The sequence below is a fragment of the Corvus hawaiiensis genome, chromosome 3, assembly GCF_020740725.1.
Source record: "Corvus hawaiiensis isolate bCorHaw1 chromosome 3, bCorHaw1.pri.cur, whole genome shotgun sequence".
Taxonomy (NCBI): domain Eukaryota; kingdom Metazoa; phylum Chordata; class Aves; order Passeriformes; family Corvidae; genus Corvus; species Corvus hawaiiensis.
This window is the reverse complement of record NC_063215.1, coordinates 96,004,624-96,022,251: the sequence shown is the minus strand read 5'-3', so window position 1 is coordinate 96,022,251 and position 17,628 is coordinate 96,004,624. Positions and strand designations below refer to the sequence as shown.

General features: G+C 48.1%; 1 protein-coding gene across 1 annotated transcript in view; it reads right to left on the bottom strand.

The window, feature by feature from the left end:
- Positions 1-185: 185 nt before the first annotated feature.
- Positions 186-17,628, bottom strand: part of VASH2 (vasohibin 2) — a 34,561-nt gene continuing 17,118 nt past the window's right edge. The window contains exons 5-7 of the mRNA XM_048298661.1: positions 9,218-9,599; positions 7,223-7,338; positions 186-2,592 (exon numbers count right to left, since the gene is read on the bottom strand). Of these exons, the coding sequence (XP_048154618.1) occupies positions 2,523-2,592; positions 7,223-7,338; positions 9,218-9,599 (568 nt within the window). The 3' untranslated portion in view covers positions 186-2,522. The remainder of the gene's footprint in view (positions 2,593-7,222; positions 7,339-9,217; positions 9,600-17,628) is intronic.

Sequence of the window (17,628 nt, the reverse complement as noted above, 5' to 3'; positions counted from 1 at the left end):
ATTTTATTCTTTTACTCCTGTCCAGTCTCTGTGTCTAGGAGGCCTCATAAGGCATCAACAGATGCCAGCATACTTAGCTAGATGCCACAAATTTCTGGGTCCATCCAGGTTACAGCTAAAAACATTGTTCAGTTGTAGCAGCCCTTGTTAAGAGCAAGGACAAAAAAACCACGTAAGTCATAAAAAAAAAAAGACTACCATGATACTTTTATTGAAGTTTCATACTGTGCATATACAAGTGATGAGAAAAAGCCCAAAAAGTCATGCATGTTTTTCTACACTATTTGACCACTTGGCTGTCACTTGAACCACACTTAAGACAAATGCCATCATAAGCAAGTTTCAAGAGAACATTTCAGCAGAACTTTAAAACAAGAACCAAAAGTAATTTTTCACACACCTCTACAGTATTAAAAAGCTTCAGTATCAGTTAAGAGAAAATAAATTGTGCTGGACAAGGATAGAAACTATTTACAACTATTATTTGAGCTGAAGTAAACCACGGTTTCATAGAAAAAACTTGCAACAGATCAGATAACATTGTGCTATAGGATACAGCTGATCAAGTTTTTCCACATCATTTTATCCATGAGAAGTCATAAAAAAATTGTTTAAGTCACAAGACACTGGGCAAGACAAAGTTTGAAACTGCAACTCTGCAGCTGATGTCAAATTACACAAGAATTTCTACCAAAAGAGTATTTTCCCTCTCTTCAGCTTCACTCCTTAACCAAAAAACTCCTTACTGTGAACACAGGAGTGGAAAAGTTTAGAGAATGAGGGATGGGAAAAGCCTTTCTGTTACTGATATGGTAAACTTAGATAAAGAAGTGTCACACGTCTGAGAAGTTTTCCTTTTAGAGCTTCTGAAGTCTTAATTAGTAGAAAGCCTTTCACCGGCTGTAGAAGGTTGCTGGGCCTTGGCCTTTTCTTCCTGTCATAAGCAGGTGCAATTCACTTTTTTGCGTACAAGCAATTATCTCCTTCTGTATTCATTCATTTTCTGGCTGACAGAGGTGTTCTAGGAGCTTAAATCATTCTGCTTGAGTAAGCATTACTGTCAGTCTGTAACAGCATCCATCTTCATCGACATCCCAAAAAAGTGCGTGCCCAGGAGGGGAGGTACACCAGGCCCATGGCAGCATCGTCTATGAGCACAGCACAAAGGGTAGAGGCTGGGCTTGTACAATAATCCAGTTTATATTTAGGCACCTTATGAAACATTTCCAGGAATGCAGCACTCAAATGCTTCCAGAGAACTTCACTAAGTTAAATGGTGGACCCCAGGGAGTCTTACCACGTCACTTGAGAACACTGCTGTCCATCACAGGTCCTTAGCCAAGTCTTAAAACAAAACAACTGAGCAGGGAGGAAGCAGACAAGCTTGATTTTCATGTATTTCCGACATACTTCCTTACCCAAGTCTGACTAAGCAGTTGTTACTGCAACATATGTAAGGAAACTCCCTGCACAGCATGGCAGAAGGTTAACTTCAGCCTGCCATGTCTGATTTAATACAAGGTGGCAAGGCATCACCATCAGAGACTGCTCGGCCTTTCCAAGACAGGGTTCAAATTTGCACATAAATGTGGAGAGAAAAGCACATAGACTCAGGTTAGCAATTCTGACAGTTTATCCATTATTCCAGGTACTACATATATGAGAAAAAAGCTGACTGGTCTCTACAAAACAGTAATCTCTATGTTTTGTGCTTCAGCGGTGTAGTTCAGAAAGACTAAAAGCTTGTGACAAAAGTATAAAAAAAAGTATTAAAGTTTAAAAATCCATTATTCATCAATTAGCATCATTTAAAAAATCTCAAACCTCGTATCTTGCCTAACAAGATGTCAGTGTTAAGTATACACTTGCATATTACTATTACTTAACATCTTTCGGCAACATGCAGAAAATAATAATACAGGTGGCAGTAAAACATCCAGTGCTGTTTTAATACTCCCAGTAATGCTGGGAAACAGTACAAATTAGTTAGAAAACAATAATACTGACAGTTTTGCATATCTGTTAAGTCTAGTGAGGTAATATTGATACTTTAAAAACTTATGCCACTTCTGCACTGCTTGCTTTTATTGCTGATTTAAAGATTAATAGTGAATATTATTTTTTTTAATTGCACTGCACCCCAGCACATCTTAACACTAAGAATATGATTCATTAGTTATTCCAATGCTACCACCCGGCACAAGACCAAGTTCAATTAACACTTGTACAGGGAAATTGTATTTGAAGAAACTCACGCCACTGGATCACCTGCTACATGATGGGAGAGAAAAAAAATCTCATATCCTGGCAAATCTAATTTTAGGTTCTCTCCACTGATGCCTTTTCTATAAACTTAAATAAATACTGCCACCAAAAAAATTACCCCCTATTTTCTAGGTCAAACTTTATTGTAAGAGTACATAAGTTAATAAATAGTCCCATTCCTTTTTCCTTCCAAGGGAGTGCAGGTAAAGTGCAGCAGCAGCAGCGGGAAGCCCTCTGAAGTCCGTGGTATGGCTGTGTCAGATGCGGAGCTGGTAGCCCACCTCGTTGAGTGTAGCCAGGTCTCCTTTCTTGTCCAGCACCGCCGGCCTGCGCACAGGGGAGGGAAGAGGGCGCTGCTGACCCGCGATCCCGCACCGCCGTGCAGGTGTGGAGAGCACAGCAGCCACCCAGGGAAAAGCTCGCCTCAGAGGAGGGCTGGCTAGACCTGATGTCATCTTAGACACAATCCTGCCGAATCTACCACAGAACTGCTGTGACTGAGCTGTCTGTGTGGTGCTTCTGAAGCCACGCACCAGTGAAGGACAAGCTGTGCCATGCTGGGGTCCAGGATGTGAGCCTAAAGCACCCTCTCCTCCTGACTTGAGAGAGGGCCTAAATGAGCAGCTAAGACTAGACACACCCCACCTGTCATCCACCCCGGAGCAGGACCCCAGCGTTTAGAATAAAGCTGAAACAGCTGAGAGCAAACAGGCAGGGCCTCTCACAGGGCCACTGCGTGTTGGCTCTCCCAGCTGCCCCTTCCTCCTGGCTGCATCTGTGTGAAGGGCTAGAGCCCACCAAGCAGAAAACACAGGGTGGACTCCCTTCAGTCTCCTGGCATCCAACATTCTGATACCATTCACATGAGTAATCACACACACATGGATGCTGTTAGAACATTTAAGTATACCAGCAGCCTGAACCAAAGGAAGCCTTGAGCTATCAGCCTCTCTCTTTTTAGCAAGCAATGGAAAAGCTCCTGGAACAAAGTTGTCAAACCAGAACTATCCAGCTGATTTATAGTCTATGGAAGTGTCTAATCTGAGAGCTTATTGCAGGCTCTTGGCTGTTTTCACAGTAAGCAGTCTGTTTGCTTTTCTAAAGACAGACATTGTTTAGAGCACACATTTCTCTAGTACTCTACAGCATGTCTGCTTCCCTGCAGAAACACAGCTAAAGCCCCAGGAGTACAATGGGAGGCTGATCGTGGCTCCAGTGCTTTCAGCTCCTCAGCCCTGGTTTCCAGCTCTCTGTGCTTACTCTTTGCTCATTCTGCAGCAGATCTGACCCCTGAGTTTGCACAGCCAGGCTGGCGCTTATCTCCCTGCTGCAGGCTGCCAGCCCATTCCCGCTGGAGCAGCTCAGGGCAGGCAGCAGGGCCCCGGGAGAGGCAGCAGTGCCACGGGCAGGCTGGAAACCAGGGAAAGCCCGGCCCTGCCTGGGGCACACACCAGTGGAAGAGCTGTACTGGTGCAGCTCCAAGAGCTGGGGGTGTACAGCTCACACATACACATGTGCAACAGAGCCTCTGAAATATTTTTTGATTCTTTGGTTCAATAAGGAATTCTTTATTTTTTATTTTTAAGAGCAGAACTGCTAACACCAGGTCCCTGCTGAGAATCTGCACAGCATTTGAGAGCTGGGGACATTGCTATGGACAGCTACTGATCTGCCTAGTGGCACATTGAATGAAACCTGTTGCTTTGCCACTTATCTAAGCACCTCTCATAATAACCCCACCATCCTCACTGCAGCACTGCCCTGCGCCCTGCCTCATGTTTGTCTCAGTTTAAATACTTCACAGAAGTGAAGGAGTCTTCACTGGTCTCTCTCACTTGCAGGAAGGGATCACACTTAAAGAAATCGCTGCAAGATAGTTTGGATGTTTCCACATTATTCCTTCAGAGCAGATGGGATTTGACTAACCAGTAGACAAGCTACAAGCTGCGTCCCTCTGCTTGCATAGGAGTCAGAGACCAGCAAGAGATGCACTGTATGATATTTCCAGTGTCCGTCCTTCCTCCCTCCCTCCCTCCAATTTAGGGATCTTCTTCACACCTTTTTCTCCCTCCCTTTAATTAAGGTCAGAATATGGCTTTAATTAAAGCATGCCTGGATGTAGTACCTTCTCTGATTATCCAAGGGAGATGGCGAGTCACTGTACAGCCATGGTGACGTGCCCATTTCCACCCATCCACCACAATTTGTCTGTAGCTTTTAGCTACAAACAGACTGTCCTCCTGAGTTTCAGAAAAGACAAGACTTGGTCGGACCAGAAGCACCACAGATCCAATTCTCCTTGGCTGGCAAATGACCTTATGCCAAACGTGCCCTCTGAGGTGAGGGGCCTCTGCTGTACCGGCCCATCAGATCACACCTCCCATCTAAAGTGCCCTGACCATGAGCAGCTGAGTAAGTTGTGCCCAGCTGCTGGGCACACAGTATCCATGAGCTGGCTGCACTGGAGCTGCCTGATTTTACACATCCTAATATAATCCTGCTCCCTTGCACATCCCGATAAAACAGACTAACAGAATTTCCCCTTCAGCAGCTACACTGGGCTGGAAGCACACAAGGCCAGTGTTGCCATGACACTCATAGAGCATGCATATGTTAAGCCTCAACATGAAATTGAAAGGAAATAGATCTGGTGAACTGGCATTTAGGAGCAGAGATTCTCCAGGCTGCTGCATGACCCTCCCTTCCAAACTCACAGCAACTCTCCCAAACCCCTCCAGCTCCAAAGCACTCCTAATGAGGATGAAACACTGCATTGCCTGCTCCAACACAGGCCTGCAATTTACTGCACCCTCCTGCTTTGGGACTTCAGGAGATGGGCAAGTGGACACAGTAAAGCTTCAGACTTACCAGAGAGATTCACACCACCCTATCTATATCCTCTGTATTCATGCAGGATCACACCAGCTGTGGGCTAAGAGCGTAACTGAGCTATGCATGGACTGCTGCATAGCTCAGTTAATGAGCTGCAATTTGACTACATACCACCCCTCCTAGGCAGGCACGTACTGGGTATTGCATTGCCACCTGTCCTGCAACGTGCCCCACCTGCCTTGCAGCTGCATTTCCAGGCTGAAAGGCTATCGTGGGCTTGCTGGCAGCCACCACTAACATTTACCTAATAAACTTGAAGGAACAAGGATAAGAAGTTAAAGGTTTGAGGCTGTAAAATCCTCATCCATCCTTAAGCACAATTTCAGCCTTTGTCCTTGAGAAACAATGCAGCAAAGATGCTCTAGTTCACCACTCCACATATCCTTCAGTGGGAGATTTCTCCCAGCAGGCCCGTGTAATTTTACTGTTGACGAAACCCAGGCTGTAATAACAGCTTGTCATCAGCAGGTGAAGCCTTTCAATTCAATGTCTTATTCAGCCCCTGCAAGCTCACACTGGAGCAAAATACTTCTCTCCCTCTCCCCAGCAAGCTCAAAAAAGCTGTAATTACAGCACATGAGTAAGAGATCCACAAAGAAACAAAACACAGTGTTGATAAGCACAGCCATTCTTCAGCTAGCATTCCAGCCTGAAGCCTAGCAAACCTGAGTCTTTCCCATTCTGTGTGTAACACAAAGGCCTCTCACTCCATCAGGTTCTCAGAGATCCATCAATATGGAGAAGAGAATACCCAATTTCTCCTCTTGTATGTCTTGCCTTATGTCAACCACTGCACGTGCTGGGATGTGTCATTCAGCTCATCCCTGACCAGAGGATGCCATTCCCCCTTCAGGGCTCAGAGCTCATCATGCTGTATCTGGGTCCTGCATCTTCTATCATGGTGACCCAGGGTTTATTTTGGAGTAACTTACTTGCTTTTGATACAGAGCAACAGAGCAGAACCACTGAGCAGGTAACAGGTGCTGAAGCCACTGCAGGGCCACCTGTACACTACCTGTCTTTCTGTCCTGGAAAAGCAAAGCTGCCAAGGAGGGATCAGTCACTGCAGAGCAGCCACATGCCCAGCAGCTCTTTCAGGAAACCAGCTCTGCTGGAGAGTCTCCAAGGCCAGTGACACTCACTCCCCTCCAGAAATACATGATCCACTCCAGCAACTGCAGAAGCACTATCAGAAACTCAAAAATGAAACTGTTCCTCAAAGAGAATCTAGGAGGTGAAGAAGCCTGAAGCAGCCGAGCCCATTGCAACTATAATTATCTCTGCACTAAACAAGGAGCTCTCCGTGACGAAACCCAAAGTACAGCATCATGGACTGAGTGTGAATGAACATGTAAAAATAAAAGCTTGCTGTGAAATCATCTGCTGCTAATGTATCTTGAAGTTATCTTTAGAAGGTTAGTCTAATGTCTTTGTTAGCTGCTTTAAAACAAATAAATAAGTGCTGAGACAGTAGTCTGGGAGCCTATTTAAAAAGCAATGATCATAAATATGTGACTAATCTGGGTTACGTATAGGCTTTCACAGTTGTCAGCTTCCTGGCACAGAGCAGTACAGCTAAAGCTCAGCTCTTCCACATCTAAGGTAAGGGAGTCTGAATTGCCAGTGGCTGTAAAAGGCCTGTGGATCTGGAAGCTCAGTTTTATCCATTTAGAGGTATTGCATGCAGTGAGTCCTTCCTTCCCACACAGCTAAAGAACAACTCTTAGCTACAACACACATGGAAAGTGGTCTGGGGTATTTTTAAGCTCATTAAAATCAAAGAATACAATCCAAGTGATGTTTTCACTCTGGAAAGAGAAAAGGTTTACTTCCCCACCACCCCTGTAAGCTGGACAGTCCAAGGACCCTGCACAGAGGGGCCATCGGGCAGCAGGAAGCACAGCAATGCCCGGACATCAGCAGTGCCAGCAGCTTCTGGAGCCTCTCTGGTAGCTGAGGTACCTGGCGCAGTTTTCCTGTATGTGCCAGTGAGCACGAAGTTTTGTACAGCAAACATCCCCAGCCTCCCTTCTGGCCCAGCAGGAATGGTGGCAGGAATACTCACGATTTATCTCTCCTGCAGGCCCGCCTCTGAGGGCTGCCCTGCCTCCGGCGAGGGGACAGCGACTTACCCCGGGGTCTCTCCTTCATCGGAGAATGGGCACTTGAGGGTTTCAGAATCTGTGAGAGACAGGGGAGGGAAGGAAGTGGCCTTCAATAAAGGCAATGATTCACTGCAAATAAAAAAATTAAAATAAAGAGCCTCTTACAGTAGCAGGGATGGCACACAAAGAGCCTTCAGTCCCTTGGTGCTTATTCAAACCCTGCCCAGGTTAAGAGGAACTCAAAGCTGTTATCATGTGATAGCTGTTCAGGGGCCCCCTGCAAAAATTAGTTGGTGTCACCAGTTCAGTTCCCAGCTGAATACTGTCTCATCCACAGCTTTCTTCAGAGCTGGCAACAGCAAGAGATAAGAAAAATGGCTTTGAGCCTCAGCTGAAAGAAACTCAGGCAGACAAATCACCCTCTCCAGCTTTTCTCTCAACAAACAGAGGTGACCCTCTCTCAGGCTGAACTCTGACAGTGAGGCTTTTCAGTAGGTCTCCAACTTGCCCCATCCTCCAGGTCCTCCCAACATCAGAGGGCCATAAGCATTACACTCACACTCTGGACTGTTTGAAAGACCTGATCCTCCGAATTCAGCCCACTCACAATGGAAGCCCTCTGAACCAAGCAGCTCGAATTCTGTAGTAACTCAAGGGAAAGACCAGATGCAGGGCCTTCGGCCTTCAAGGGTTCAGGGCTGTGGTCCTGGCCCTCAGGCACTCACAAGGACTAGACCCAGTGTCCCAGCTCAGCACAAACAGAGAGCTGGTCCCTCTATCAAAAGCAAGTACAAAATTCAGTAAGTCATCTACCCATATGGACTTCTTCAACTCGAGCCTGCTTCAGCTGTTTGCTCTCTGGATAGTATTAAAAGCGTATGAATAGAGAAGAAGGAAAAAAACCCAAACTTAACTACATCAGTAATCAAGCCCATATGCTTAAGGTGACAGCATGGTACAAGGTGTCCCTCAAAACTCCTTGGCAGGGCAGGAGAGATGGCAGCAGAACATAGGGGCTACGATGCCACTGGCAAGGCTCACCCAAGGTCAGGGCAAGGGGGCAGGTGCCTCAGCCAAAACGGCACGTGGCTGCTACGTAGGAGCCATTCTTTAGCACAGAAGGGGACAAGATCCCAGAATAACTTGGACACAATGCCACATACATACCTCTCCTCAAGAGCCAGACCCATACTTAGCAACACACCTGCTCTGCTCTCGCTGCTGGCAGCCAGCTGGACAGGCACCAAATCTGCTTCCACCACGACCACAAACAGCTCCTCGCCCATGCCAGGCTCAGAGGCACGGTCAGGGACACCCCTCATCCCCAAGGGCAGCCAAACCCTGCAGCCCCCTGGCAGCCTGCCCTGTCTCCCCGTTGTTTCCCAATGAGCTCTTCAGTCCAACCAGCCAGCAGGGAAGCACCAGTCTGTCAGGGAGTCAATTTACTTGCCTTTCCCATGTAACCTGTTCTGTGATTTAGCTGAGGGTGGTGGACATCAGCCCCCTGGCATGTCCTGCAAGGAGAGGCAACCACTGACACAGATGTCCCATGGCACCTCTTGCAGCTCAGGTGCAAAAAGCAGAGACCTCTACCTGCGACCGGGCCACTCTTCCCAGCAGTTCCAGCCCCAGCCATGCTCATTCTTCCCAACCACCTTCTTCTGGAGTCATTGAGGAAAGCCAAGTGGGCAACAGCTCCTTGATGGCCAGGGACAAGTATGGGTTCAAGTGTTCCCCCGGCTGAAGGGGAGATCCTTCAAGTAAACAGCCATAAGGGCTTGAAAACACACCAAATCCTGGGGAAGCAGCACTGAGACAGATGCAAGCTCACTGCCAGCACACCTGATATCTGCATGACTGGGATCGGCCTGCTGACACAGAGCAAGACCCATCTCTGCAGGATGGGACAAGGCACAGCTGCCTCCTGAGCCCAACACCCACATGCACAGACCTACCTTCATCCTCATATCCCTGGCAAACTTCTCCAGCTCCTTCCTGACTTCTGTGCGCATCATTTTGGACACGTTGAGGACCAGCTGTTTCCACTCGATGGGCTGGAAGCTGTGCGGCTCGTGCGGGACGTACAATCCGATTTTGACTTTTTTGACTGAATGCAAGTACTTTTTATAGGAGTCTTCGAATTCAAAGATGAGGTCGCTCAGAGTTCGGAAAGTGAGAGGTTTGTCCATCAGATCCGATCGCCTGCTCATGCCCAGCGAGCCATAGCGGCCGTTGCAGTAAATCCCAAGCACCACGTGATGAAAATAGTTCCCTGAGAAGTGGGTTTTAAAGCTGATGGGGAATCGTTCCACGGAGGGCTGCCCATTTGTTAAGTAGCTGGGGTGCACTGCATCAAGGCAACAACGGTGCTGGGAAAGCAGCAGGTACAACTGCACCTGGAAAACATCTTCAGCAGGTTTGGGGTTTTTAACTGCCAGGGCAAAGGGCTTTCTTGCAAACACAAACTTGTTCTCACTGAGCCCAGAAACAGCCAGTGCTGCCAAAGCCCATCTCACTGCTTGGAAAATAAGATGCAATGGTTCAGACAGGGAAGAATAAGAATGACTCTTAATCACACTTAGGGGAAAGATAAAAACCTCAACACTGTTCAGGTCAGCACACCCGAAGAGAGACCACCCTCCCTAGATCTGTGGAAGTTCTCCATTTGATAGCAACATCAAACTCCCACGCTTCCAAAGGCAGAAGTGTTTACCTCCCTTTCTTGAGGGTTTGATACTTAGTTTAAGTAAACTAAGTAAAACTTAGTTTACTGAGCCTCATTTTCTCATGTCTTCAAACAGTACCAAGAGATTTGGATTTATTCCTCTCCAAGGTGACAGTCTGCCTTTCCTTCTGTAAACTGGCCCTCAGTATTGCCACTCCTCATACTGAGTGTTTTAGCATGTCACCCTTGTAACACATTGCTGAGAGGAACCAAAGGAAAGCTCTGAGATGGATAACTAATTAGATAAGCACAGAGACATGGTCAGAAACAACACTCTTAAAAAGCAAACCCTGTCCCTGGAATCACTGACTGGCCATTTCAAAGGCACCACATGCAAGGGCCAGGACCAAGCTCCATGCCAGTGCAGCGTGTGATCTCAGAGGGGAGCTACATGCAGGTCACCTCCTTGGGAGGCTGCTGGCCCGTGCCAGGGAAAGGACAGGCTGAGAATCCCTCACGCAAGCAGCTTTGCGTCAGCACCTACGTTGCACACAGCTCCCCGCTGCTAATCCCGGGACAGCTGAAACTCACCCTGGCTCCACGTGCTGGCACCTGGCCCCTGGCCCCTGGGACAGCAGGTGCCCTTCCCCTCTGCAGCTGAGGCCCCCACCCACGCCTGGGGGATGGAGGAGGGATGACCAGAAAAGGCTGGAGCAAAACGCTCCAGCCTGGGGTTACTCCAGCCAGAGGCACCTGCTGCAACCTTGGAGCCATCCCCTGAATCAGCTGGTCATGGTGCTGCCACTACAAAATACAGCAGCCCAAAAGGCAGGCACTGCCAGGATAGTGTCAGGGCATCCTGACAGATGGACGAGTGGCCTCAGCTCCCACTGAAGCTGTAGGAACCTCCTCAGACCAGGATTCTGCTCTGGGGATTGCCAGCATCCCCTCCTCTCCCTGCCTCATGCCCAAAAAGGAGGTATTCAACAGCACTGAAACAAGAGCCACTGCACAGCTGAGATATCCTGGGATGTTATTGTGACCAGCCTTCCTCCCCTGCCTGCATAGCACGGCTGCCTGACAGCTGCTGGGAAACTGAGAGCACAAAAAGCCTTTGTATCAAGACTGTAAAACACAGTTTGGGCTCAGTTCTGGTTCTGCCCAGCTTGACATGCCACCACCTCACCACCAGTGTGACTCCCTGGGCTGTTGACCCCTGCCTGCACCCCACATTTCACCTCTTCGTTCTACAGGGATGCATGCAAAGCATCCAGTGGCTCTCATCTCTCTCTAAACCATTTTCTCATGGGGATATTTCACCCAGTGTTTGTAGAATTTCACATATTTAAACTTTTGGCTTCCGGGTAAATGCAGAAACCAACTAATAAGAGGTTCATGAACTGCCCAGAATCTGAGGTCAAGAGCAAGGAGTTTCACAAACAAACAAAAAAAACAGGCCAAGAAAAACGCATTGGCACAAAACTTTCAGAACAGCCACAGGGAAGGTTTTTGGGTCCATGTCAAACATGTTTAGCTGCATTCAGTGCTAGATGTCATCAGCTTTAGCAGCCTGGAGAAAATGTATTCGAGGGTAAAGGAACAGACAACACTGTGGGCTCAGCTCACAGTGCATGCACTTCACTGTCTGTATGACCACAAGTCTGGAAGACTGTGCACAGCAGAGCACAGCCCTCCCTACCCCATACATCTGTCACCCAGCCAAGGCCATGTGCACCCACCTGCTACCCCACTGCCATCACCCTGCAGCGACTGCCAAAGCCCACCCCAATACCACCTACACCAACACAGAACAGAAACAGCTCTATGTGCCTTAGGTGGTCTCACTGGATTACTGCTGCCTCAGGACTAGCTTCTCCAAGAAAAATACCTGCCCCCCCACCATCAGTAGATGATTTATAATTAAAGATTATAAATAAACTGCAAGGGCAGAATGGGCCCTAGTGCCATTATGTCAACTGGAAAACTCAGCACACACTCACCTCATTTAAAAGGTCACCTTGCTTCAGGCCTTAAAAGGTGCATCCTGTGTACATCAAAGTCACGTTACAATAATTTGTGTCCTACAGACTGATTCTTGCAAAAGCCCATTGTATTTATCATTCTGTGTAACTGAAAAAGCACTATCTTTTATTAACACCTATGAAGCTTTCAAACATCGCCACTATTTTTCCCCATCATTATGAAAGGGTTTTCTCTCTGCTCCCCCAGTGCCTTTCTATTAATTCCATACAAAGCTTTGGTGGCCACCCGCCATACATACACACTTCTGCCACGAGGTCTCAGAGAAGTTGCAATTTAATCTCATTATACAGTTAGTAGGAGTAAAAGAATCTTTTGAGGGCAGAAATTACCCACCATCAAATAACCCAGCAACAACCGCTGTGGAAATTAACCTTTAGGTACAGGTTGCTTCTGCTGAGGGACTGGTTAATGAGAGTCCCCACCCGAGATGAAATACGCAGCAAATGGGCTGGAAAGGCACGTCAGATCTTCCCCTCTGTCCATGCATCATTATTAATAGCTTTTCCTTTCTGCTCTGCCCAAGGAGAGCTGTATTGTGGCAAACAAAAGGCAACCACACAGCAATGCTGCAGCTGTAATCACACTTTTGAGCTGGGACTGTAACTGCAGGATGGAGAGTCGGGGAGTAAATTACATGTCACAATAGAGAAGCAGTGCAGAGCAGGAGAGGGCAAAAGCAGCTGCAGCAAAGCTCAGTGGCCTCCTGATCCTGGGTCTTCATGTCAATCAAGATGATGGAGCCAGGCTCTTCTCTGTGGTGCCAACCAACAGCACAAGAGGCAACAGGCAGAAACTGAAGCACAAGAAGCTCACAGGTCAGGCACAGAAGAGTCCCAGTGAATGGGTAACATCAGCCCTGAGTCCAGTCACTAGAGGGGCTCTGCAGGACTCCATCCTCAGCCCAGATCTCCTCAACATCTTTATTAACAACTTGGACACAGAACTCAAGGGAATAAGTAAGTTTGGGGACAGCACCAAACTGGGAAGAGCTGTTGACTCCTTCAAGGGCAGAGAGAGCCTGCAGAGAGATCTCAACAAATTGGGGAGATGGGCAACCACCAACCACACAAAGTTTAACAAGGGCAAGTGCTGGAATCTATACCTGGAAAGGGGCAGTGCTTCAAGTCTTAAGAGCCCAGCAAGGGTGTTTTTTGCTGAAGTCTGGTCAAGATGGCCACAGAAAACTACAGCGTGTCTGGTCCTCCCCCCTCCTGCCACTCCCAGGGGCTGGGGCCATGAGCAAGTGCCACTGGGCAGCAGCGAGCTGGAGGGATGGCAGCAGGCTGGGAGCAAGGAAGCGGCTTTAGTTACATCTGCAATGCTGAAGTTGCTAGCACAGAACAAGATGTGGAGCAGGAGGAAAATCAACCTCACACTTCAAAACCATCTGATAAGGCTTCAGTAAAACCAGAAGAGCTGTTTTTCCAAGCAACTGCTCAGAGGGCCTCCAACCACCAGCAGTAAACACTCAGAGAGGTTTCCAACAGGAGTCAGGCAGCATTTCCCATGGGCTCGGGATTGCTTACTGTGAGGCAGAGTGCTACTGAGCCTCCATCTGGATATTGCCTACACAGAGGGCCGAGTTCCCCCTGGCAGCTCCAGTGTCCAGGTAGGAAAGGCTCAAGCATCTGGTTCAGCTTCCCAAAGCGGGACTGCCAGGCTGACATCCCCTGGATTGGGAAACCTACTCTCCAGTGCCTGGCTGCAGTCAGAGGTGACTATCTAAAAATTAGACCATGACAATGTAAGCAATTAAAAGCTCTCTCCCAGCTCTTCACAGCTACCAGAGGGGCTGTAGATATTCAGCAGGATCCTCCTTTCCCATATTTCAGTTAGCAAATGGGTCAAGTTGTAGACAAGCATGCAGGAGGCAAAGAGGAGCACTACATGGACATCAATATCCTGCAATGACTGCAAGAAGCTCTCCCCCTTACCGAAAACACTTGCTCCCAGCCCAGGGATGTACCTGCTGGGCTGGAGGAGATGGATGGACCCAGGTCTCCATTGGTGATAAAGTGATTGCATCCACAGAAGGAATAGTGCAGAAGCTGTTGAATAATTTCTCACTCCTGAGACACTTTCGCTCTTCTCTTCCTTGTTTGATGATATTATTGGCCAAGGGGGTCTAATACCCTGTGCGGGTCCAAGCGTTACCTCACATGAACTGGGAGAAGGATGCTGAAGGCAACAGGAGTGAGTTATGCTCAGCCAACGCGGATGCGCTCCGATAAACTCCCCGAGGAGGGATGCAGTGTGCAGCTTCCCTCTCCCCTGCTGATATTTTGCTCTCCAAGTTTTAATAAAGCGAATGCAGCACAGAGAAAATTCCCTTGGCACTTTCTGGTTTACTATTCCCTTTCATGAGCTCAAATCAATTGGATCTTTGCTCAGAAAGAGTGGGCTGAACGCACCATTACTCAGCTGATTTACAACTGAACTGAGAAATGCCCTGGGGAACGCAGCAGGAGGAATGCTTCTGGTTAGGCACTGACAAGTAGATCATGTAAGCAGAAAGATATGAAGCCAGTTCAGACAGCTACACAGAGAAAAAGAGCTGTGCAGACTGCTGCAAAATAATACTGGAAGATCTGTTTGAGCTTTCAGTCATCTCAGAGCAGCTGCTTCCTTGCTGCATGCAGACAGGGCAGCTCAGTACTTTACCTCACTGCCCTATAAAAACGCTCCAAGATCAAGTGCATTGGCAATTATGCAAAACTTAATTCTGCACCAAGAGGGATTATAGAAGCATTTTATAAGAAGTCACACAGTAAATTGCACGAGCCAGCAAGCAGCTCAATTAAAGCAACATCTCGCTAAGCCGCTCTGCGCGAGCCAGCCTTTGAAGGAAGGCTCGCGCCGAGGGTCCGCTGGAGTGGGCTGTGCTTTTTCAGTATCCAAGCAACACTCAAGGCCTGCCAGCACACAAATTACAAGCAGTACCTTATTTCCAGAGACATGGCATGGTACAAGAAGTTAACACACACACAGGAGGGCTGCTCAGCTCAGGCCTGTGTGAAGGCACTAGCTGGATACTCGGGAGAGGATAAGCACATCTTCTCTGGACAACACCTGACCTAGGAATGCTGCTGGCCTCACTGTCTGCATCCAGAGGGCAATGCTGAAGATCAAAACCTCATGGCTGACAAAAGTCAGCAAACTTCCCCACGTGCCACGACAAAGATGCCTCCCAAAACCCCTCATGCTGTACATGCATCACGGCACTACGAGGTTCCATATGGGCACAGGCTCCGTACCAGCCACTTCTCAGACACACAAATTCAGGTGGCCCACCCACTCACCACTGCGACACTCTTTGTGTACCCATACCTCAAGCAAAATACCTGGGGTTTGTACTGCAGGAATCTTCTAAACTTTAATGCATCTCTTACTGGACCACCAGCCAGCAGACAGTCCCTGCTCTCACACAGAGACTTCCAACACAGGAAGCAAAAGTCCTAGAAAGATAACTCTGTCCCATACTCCCCCCTGGCTAAACCTTCTCGATTTTTAAAAAAAAAAAAAAAGCTTGCCATAAGTTTGGGTTTTTTTAATTAGCATCTAGAGACAGAAAAATTCATATGTCTCTTAACTCTGAAGAAACTTTAAATGACAACAAATAGTATAACATACAGCTTTCAAATATTTTGCTTCCTTCTCAAAAAAAACCCCAAAACCACCAAACTGAACCCACAAGTCAGGTTTGAGGCAAGCAGAAAAACCAGCAACAACACTTCTAGGTTATCATGGTTATCTGTAGGCCCCTAATCATCCTTTGCTCCCCTGATATATGGAATATTCAGTTCTCTGCTAGAAATACAGCACTGCAAGCCACACTGACACTGCAGAGCATCATCAACTCCACCTGGGGATTATTCCCTGCATCCCTTTCATCCCCAAACAGTTTGGGACACAACCCTGACACAAGGGCAAGCATAACAGATCCACTAACATCATTTCAAGGGAAACTAGTTAATGTAAACTTCTGGACTTCAGGAAAGCTTTCAATACTGTTACTCACAGTATTCTCTTGGACAAAATACCCAGCATACAGCTAGAGAAATACACAACACAATGGGTGAGCAACAGGCTCAAAGGTCAGACACAAAAGGTTACAGCAAATGGGGTTACATCAGGCTGGCAACCACTTGGCAGTGGGGTTCCGCAGGGCTCCATTTCAAGGCCAGTTCAACATCTCCACAAATTACCTGGGTGCAAGACTCAAAGGTATGCTTGGTAAGTTTGCTGATGACACAGAACTGGGAGGAGCTGCTGACTCCCTTAAGGGCAGAGAGGCCCTGCAGACAGACCTCGACAAATCAGAAAGTTGGGCAATCACCAACCTATGAAGTTTAACAAAGGCAAGTGCCAGATTCTGCACCTGGGACAGGGCATGCCTGGTTGTGTGGACAGAATGGGGAATGAGAGGCTGGAGAGCAGCACCACAGAGAGGGAATATAAGTCAGCAGCGCCCTGGCAGCCAGGAGGGCCAACCCTGTCCTGGGGGGTATCAGGCACAGCATCGCCAGCTGGGCAAGGGAGGGGATTGTCCTGCTCTGCTCTGCACTGGGGTGGCCTCACCTCGCGTGCTGGGGGCAGTTTGGGGTGCCACAATATAAAAAGGATATAAACCTATTAAAGAGTATCCAAAAGAGGGCAGTGAAGATGGTCCTTGAGGGGAAGCCTCACAAGGAGTGGCTGAGGTCACTTGGCTTGTTCAGCCTGAAGGAGATTGAGGGGAGACCTCATTGCAGTTACAACTTCCTCGTGAGGGGAAAAAGGGGCAGGCACTGATTTCTGCCCTGTGGTGGCCAGTGACAGGACCTCAGGGAATGGCCTGAAGCTGTGTCAGGGGACGTTTAGGCTGGATATTAGGAAAGGGTTCTTCATCCAGAGGGTGGCTGGGCACTGGAACAGGCTCCCCAGGGAAGTGGTCACAGCACCAAGCCTGACAGAGTTCAAGAAGCATTTGGACAACACAGGGCCTAAACTTCGATGGTTCTTGTGGGTTCCTTCCAACTCAGGATATTCTATGATTCTGTGATTTCTCCTTCTGGAAGGGTTTTGAAGGGGGTTTGAGTCTCTTGTTGACATCAAGCCCCCAGGACCCCGATACCTCCAGCTGCAAGCAGAGCCTGTCAGCATTCCCAAGGGAAGCCCTGTCAGCCAGAGCCACCTCTCAGACTCAAATCCGAGGCCTATCCCTGGCGCACGTTGCTCAGCCCACATCCCCTTCCCACTCCCCAGCAGCCATCCCTTCTCACAGACACTACCTGCCAGGCTCTGCTGGCTCCTTCTCCCACGGGAGGGGGCAGCAGCAGCCAGCAAAACGCCACAGAGACATCCCAGGAGATGGTTTGCTTCGGGGCTTATTTTGGGTCGGCGTATGTTTTAAATGAAACTTGATCATTTCTGACGAGATGTGTTCCTGCAGCCCTGCCTTGCCCTCCTCCAGTGTTTTAGGATGGTGCAGGTTGATTTATCAGTGACAGCACAAGAGGGCGGAGAAGCAAGTCAATGTCTAAATGACTGAAGACTGAGTAGGAAGCAAGCATTATGTTAAGGGGAAGTTCAAATATTTAACTATAATACACGTATTTCTGCACAAAGCTGTGGGTTGGGAGACAAAACCTAACACGACTTGGCCATGTAAAACATCAG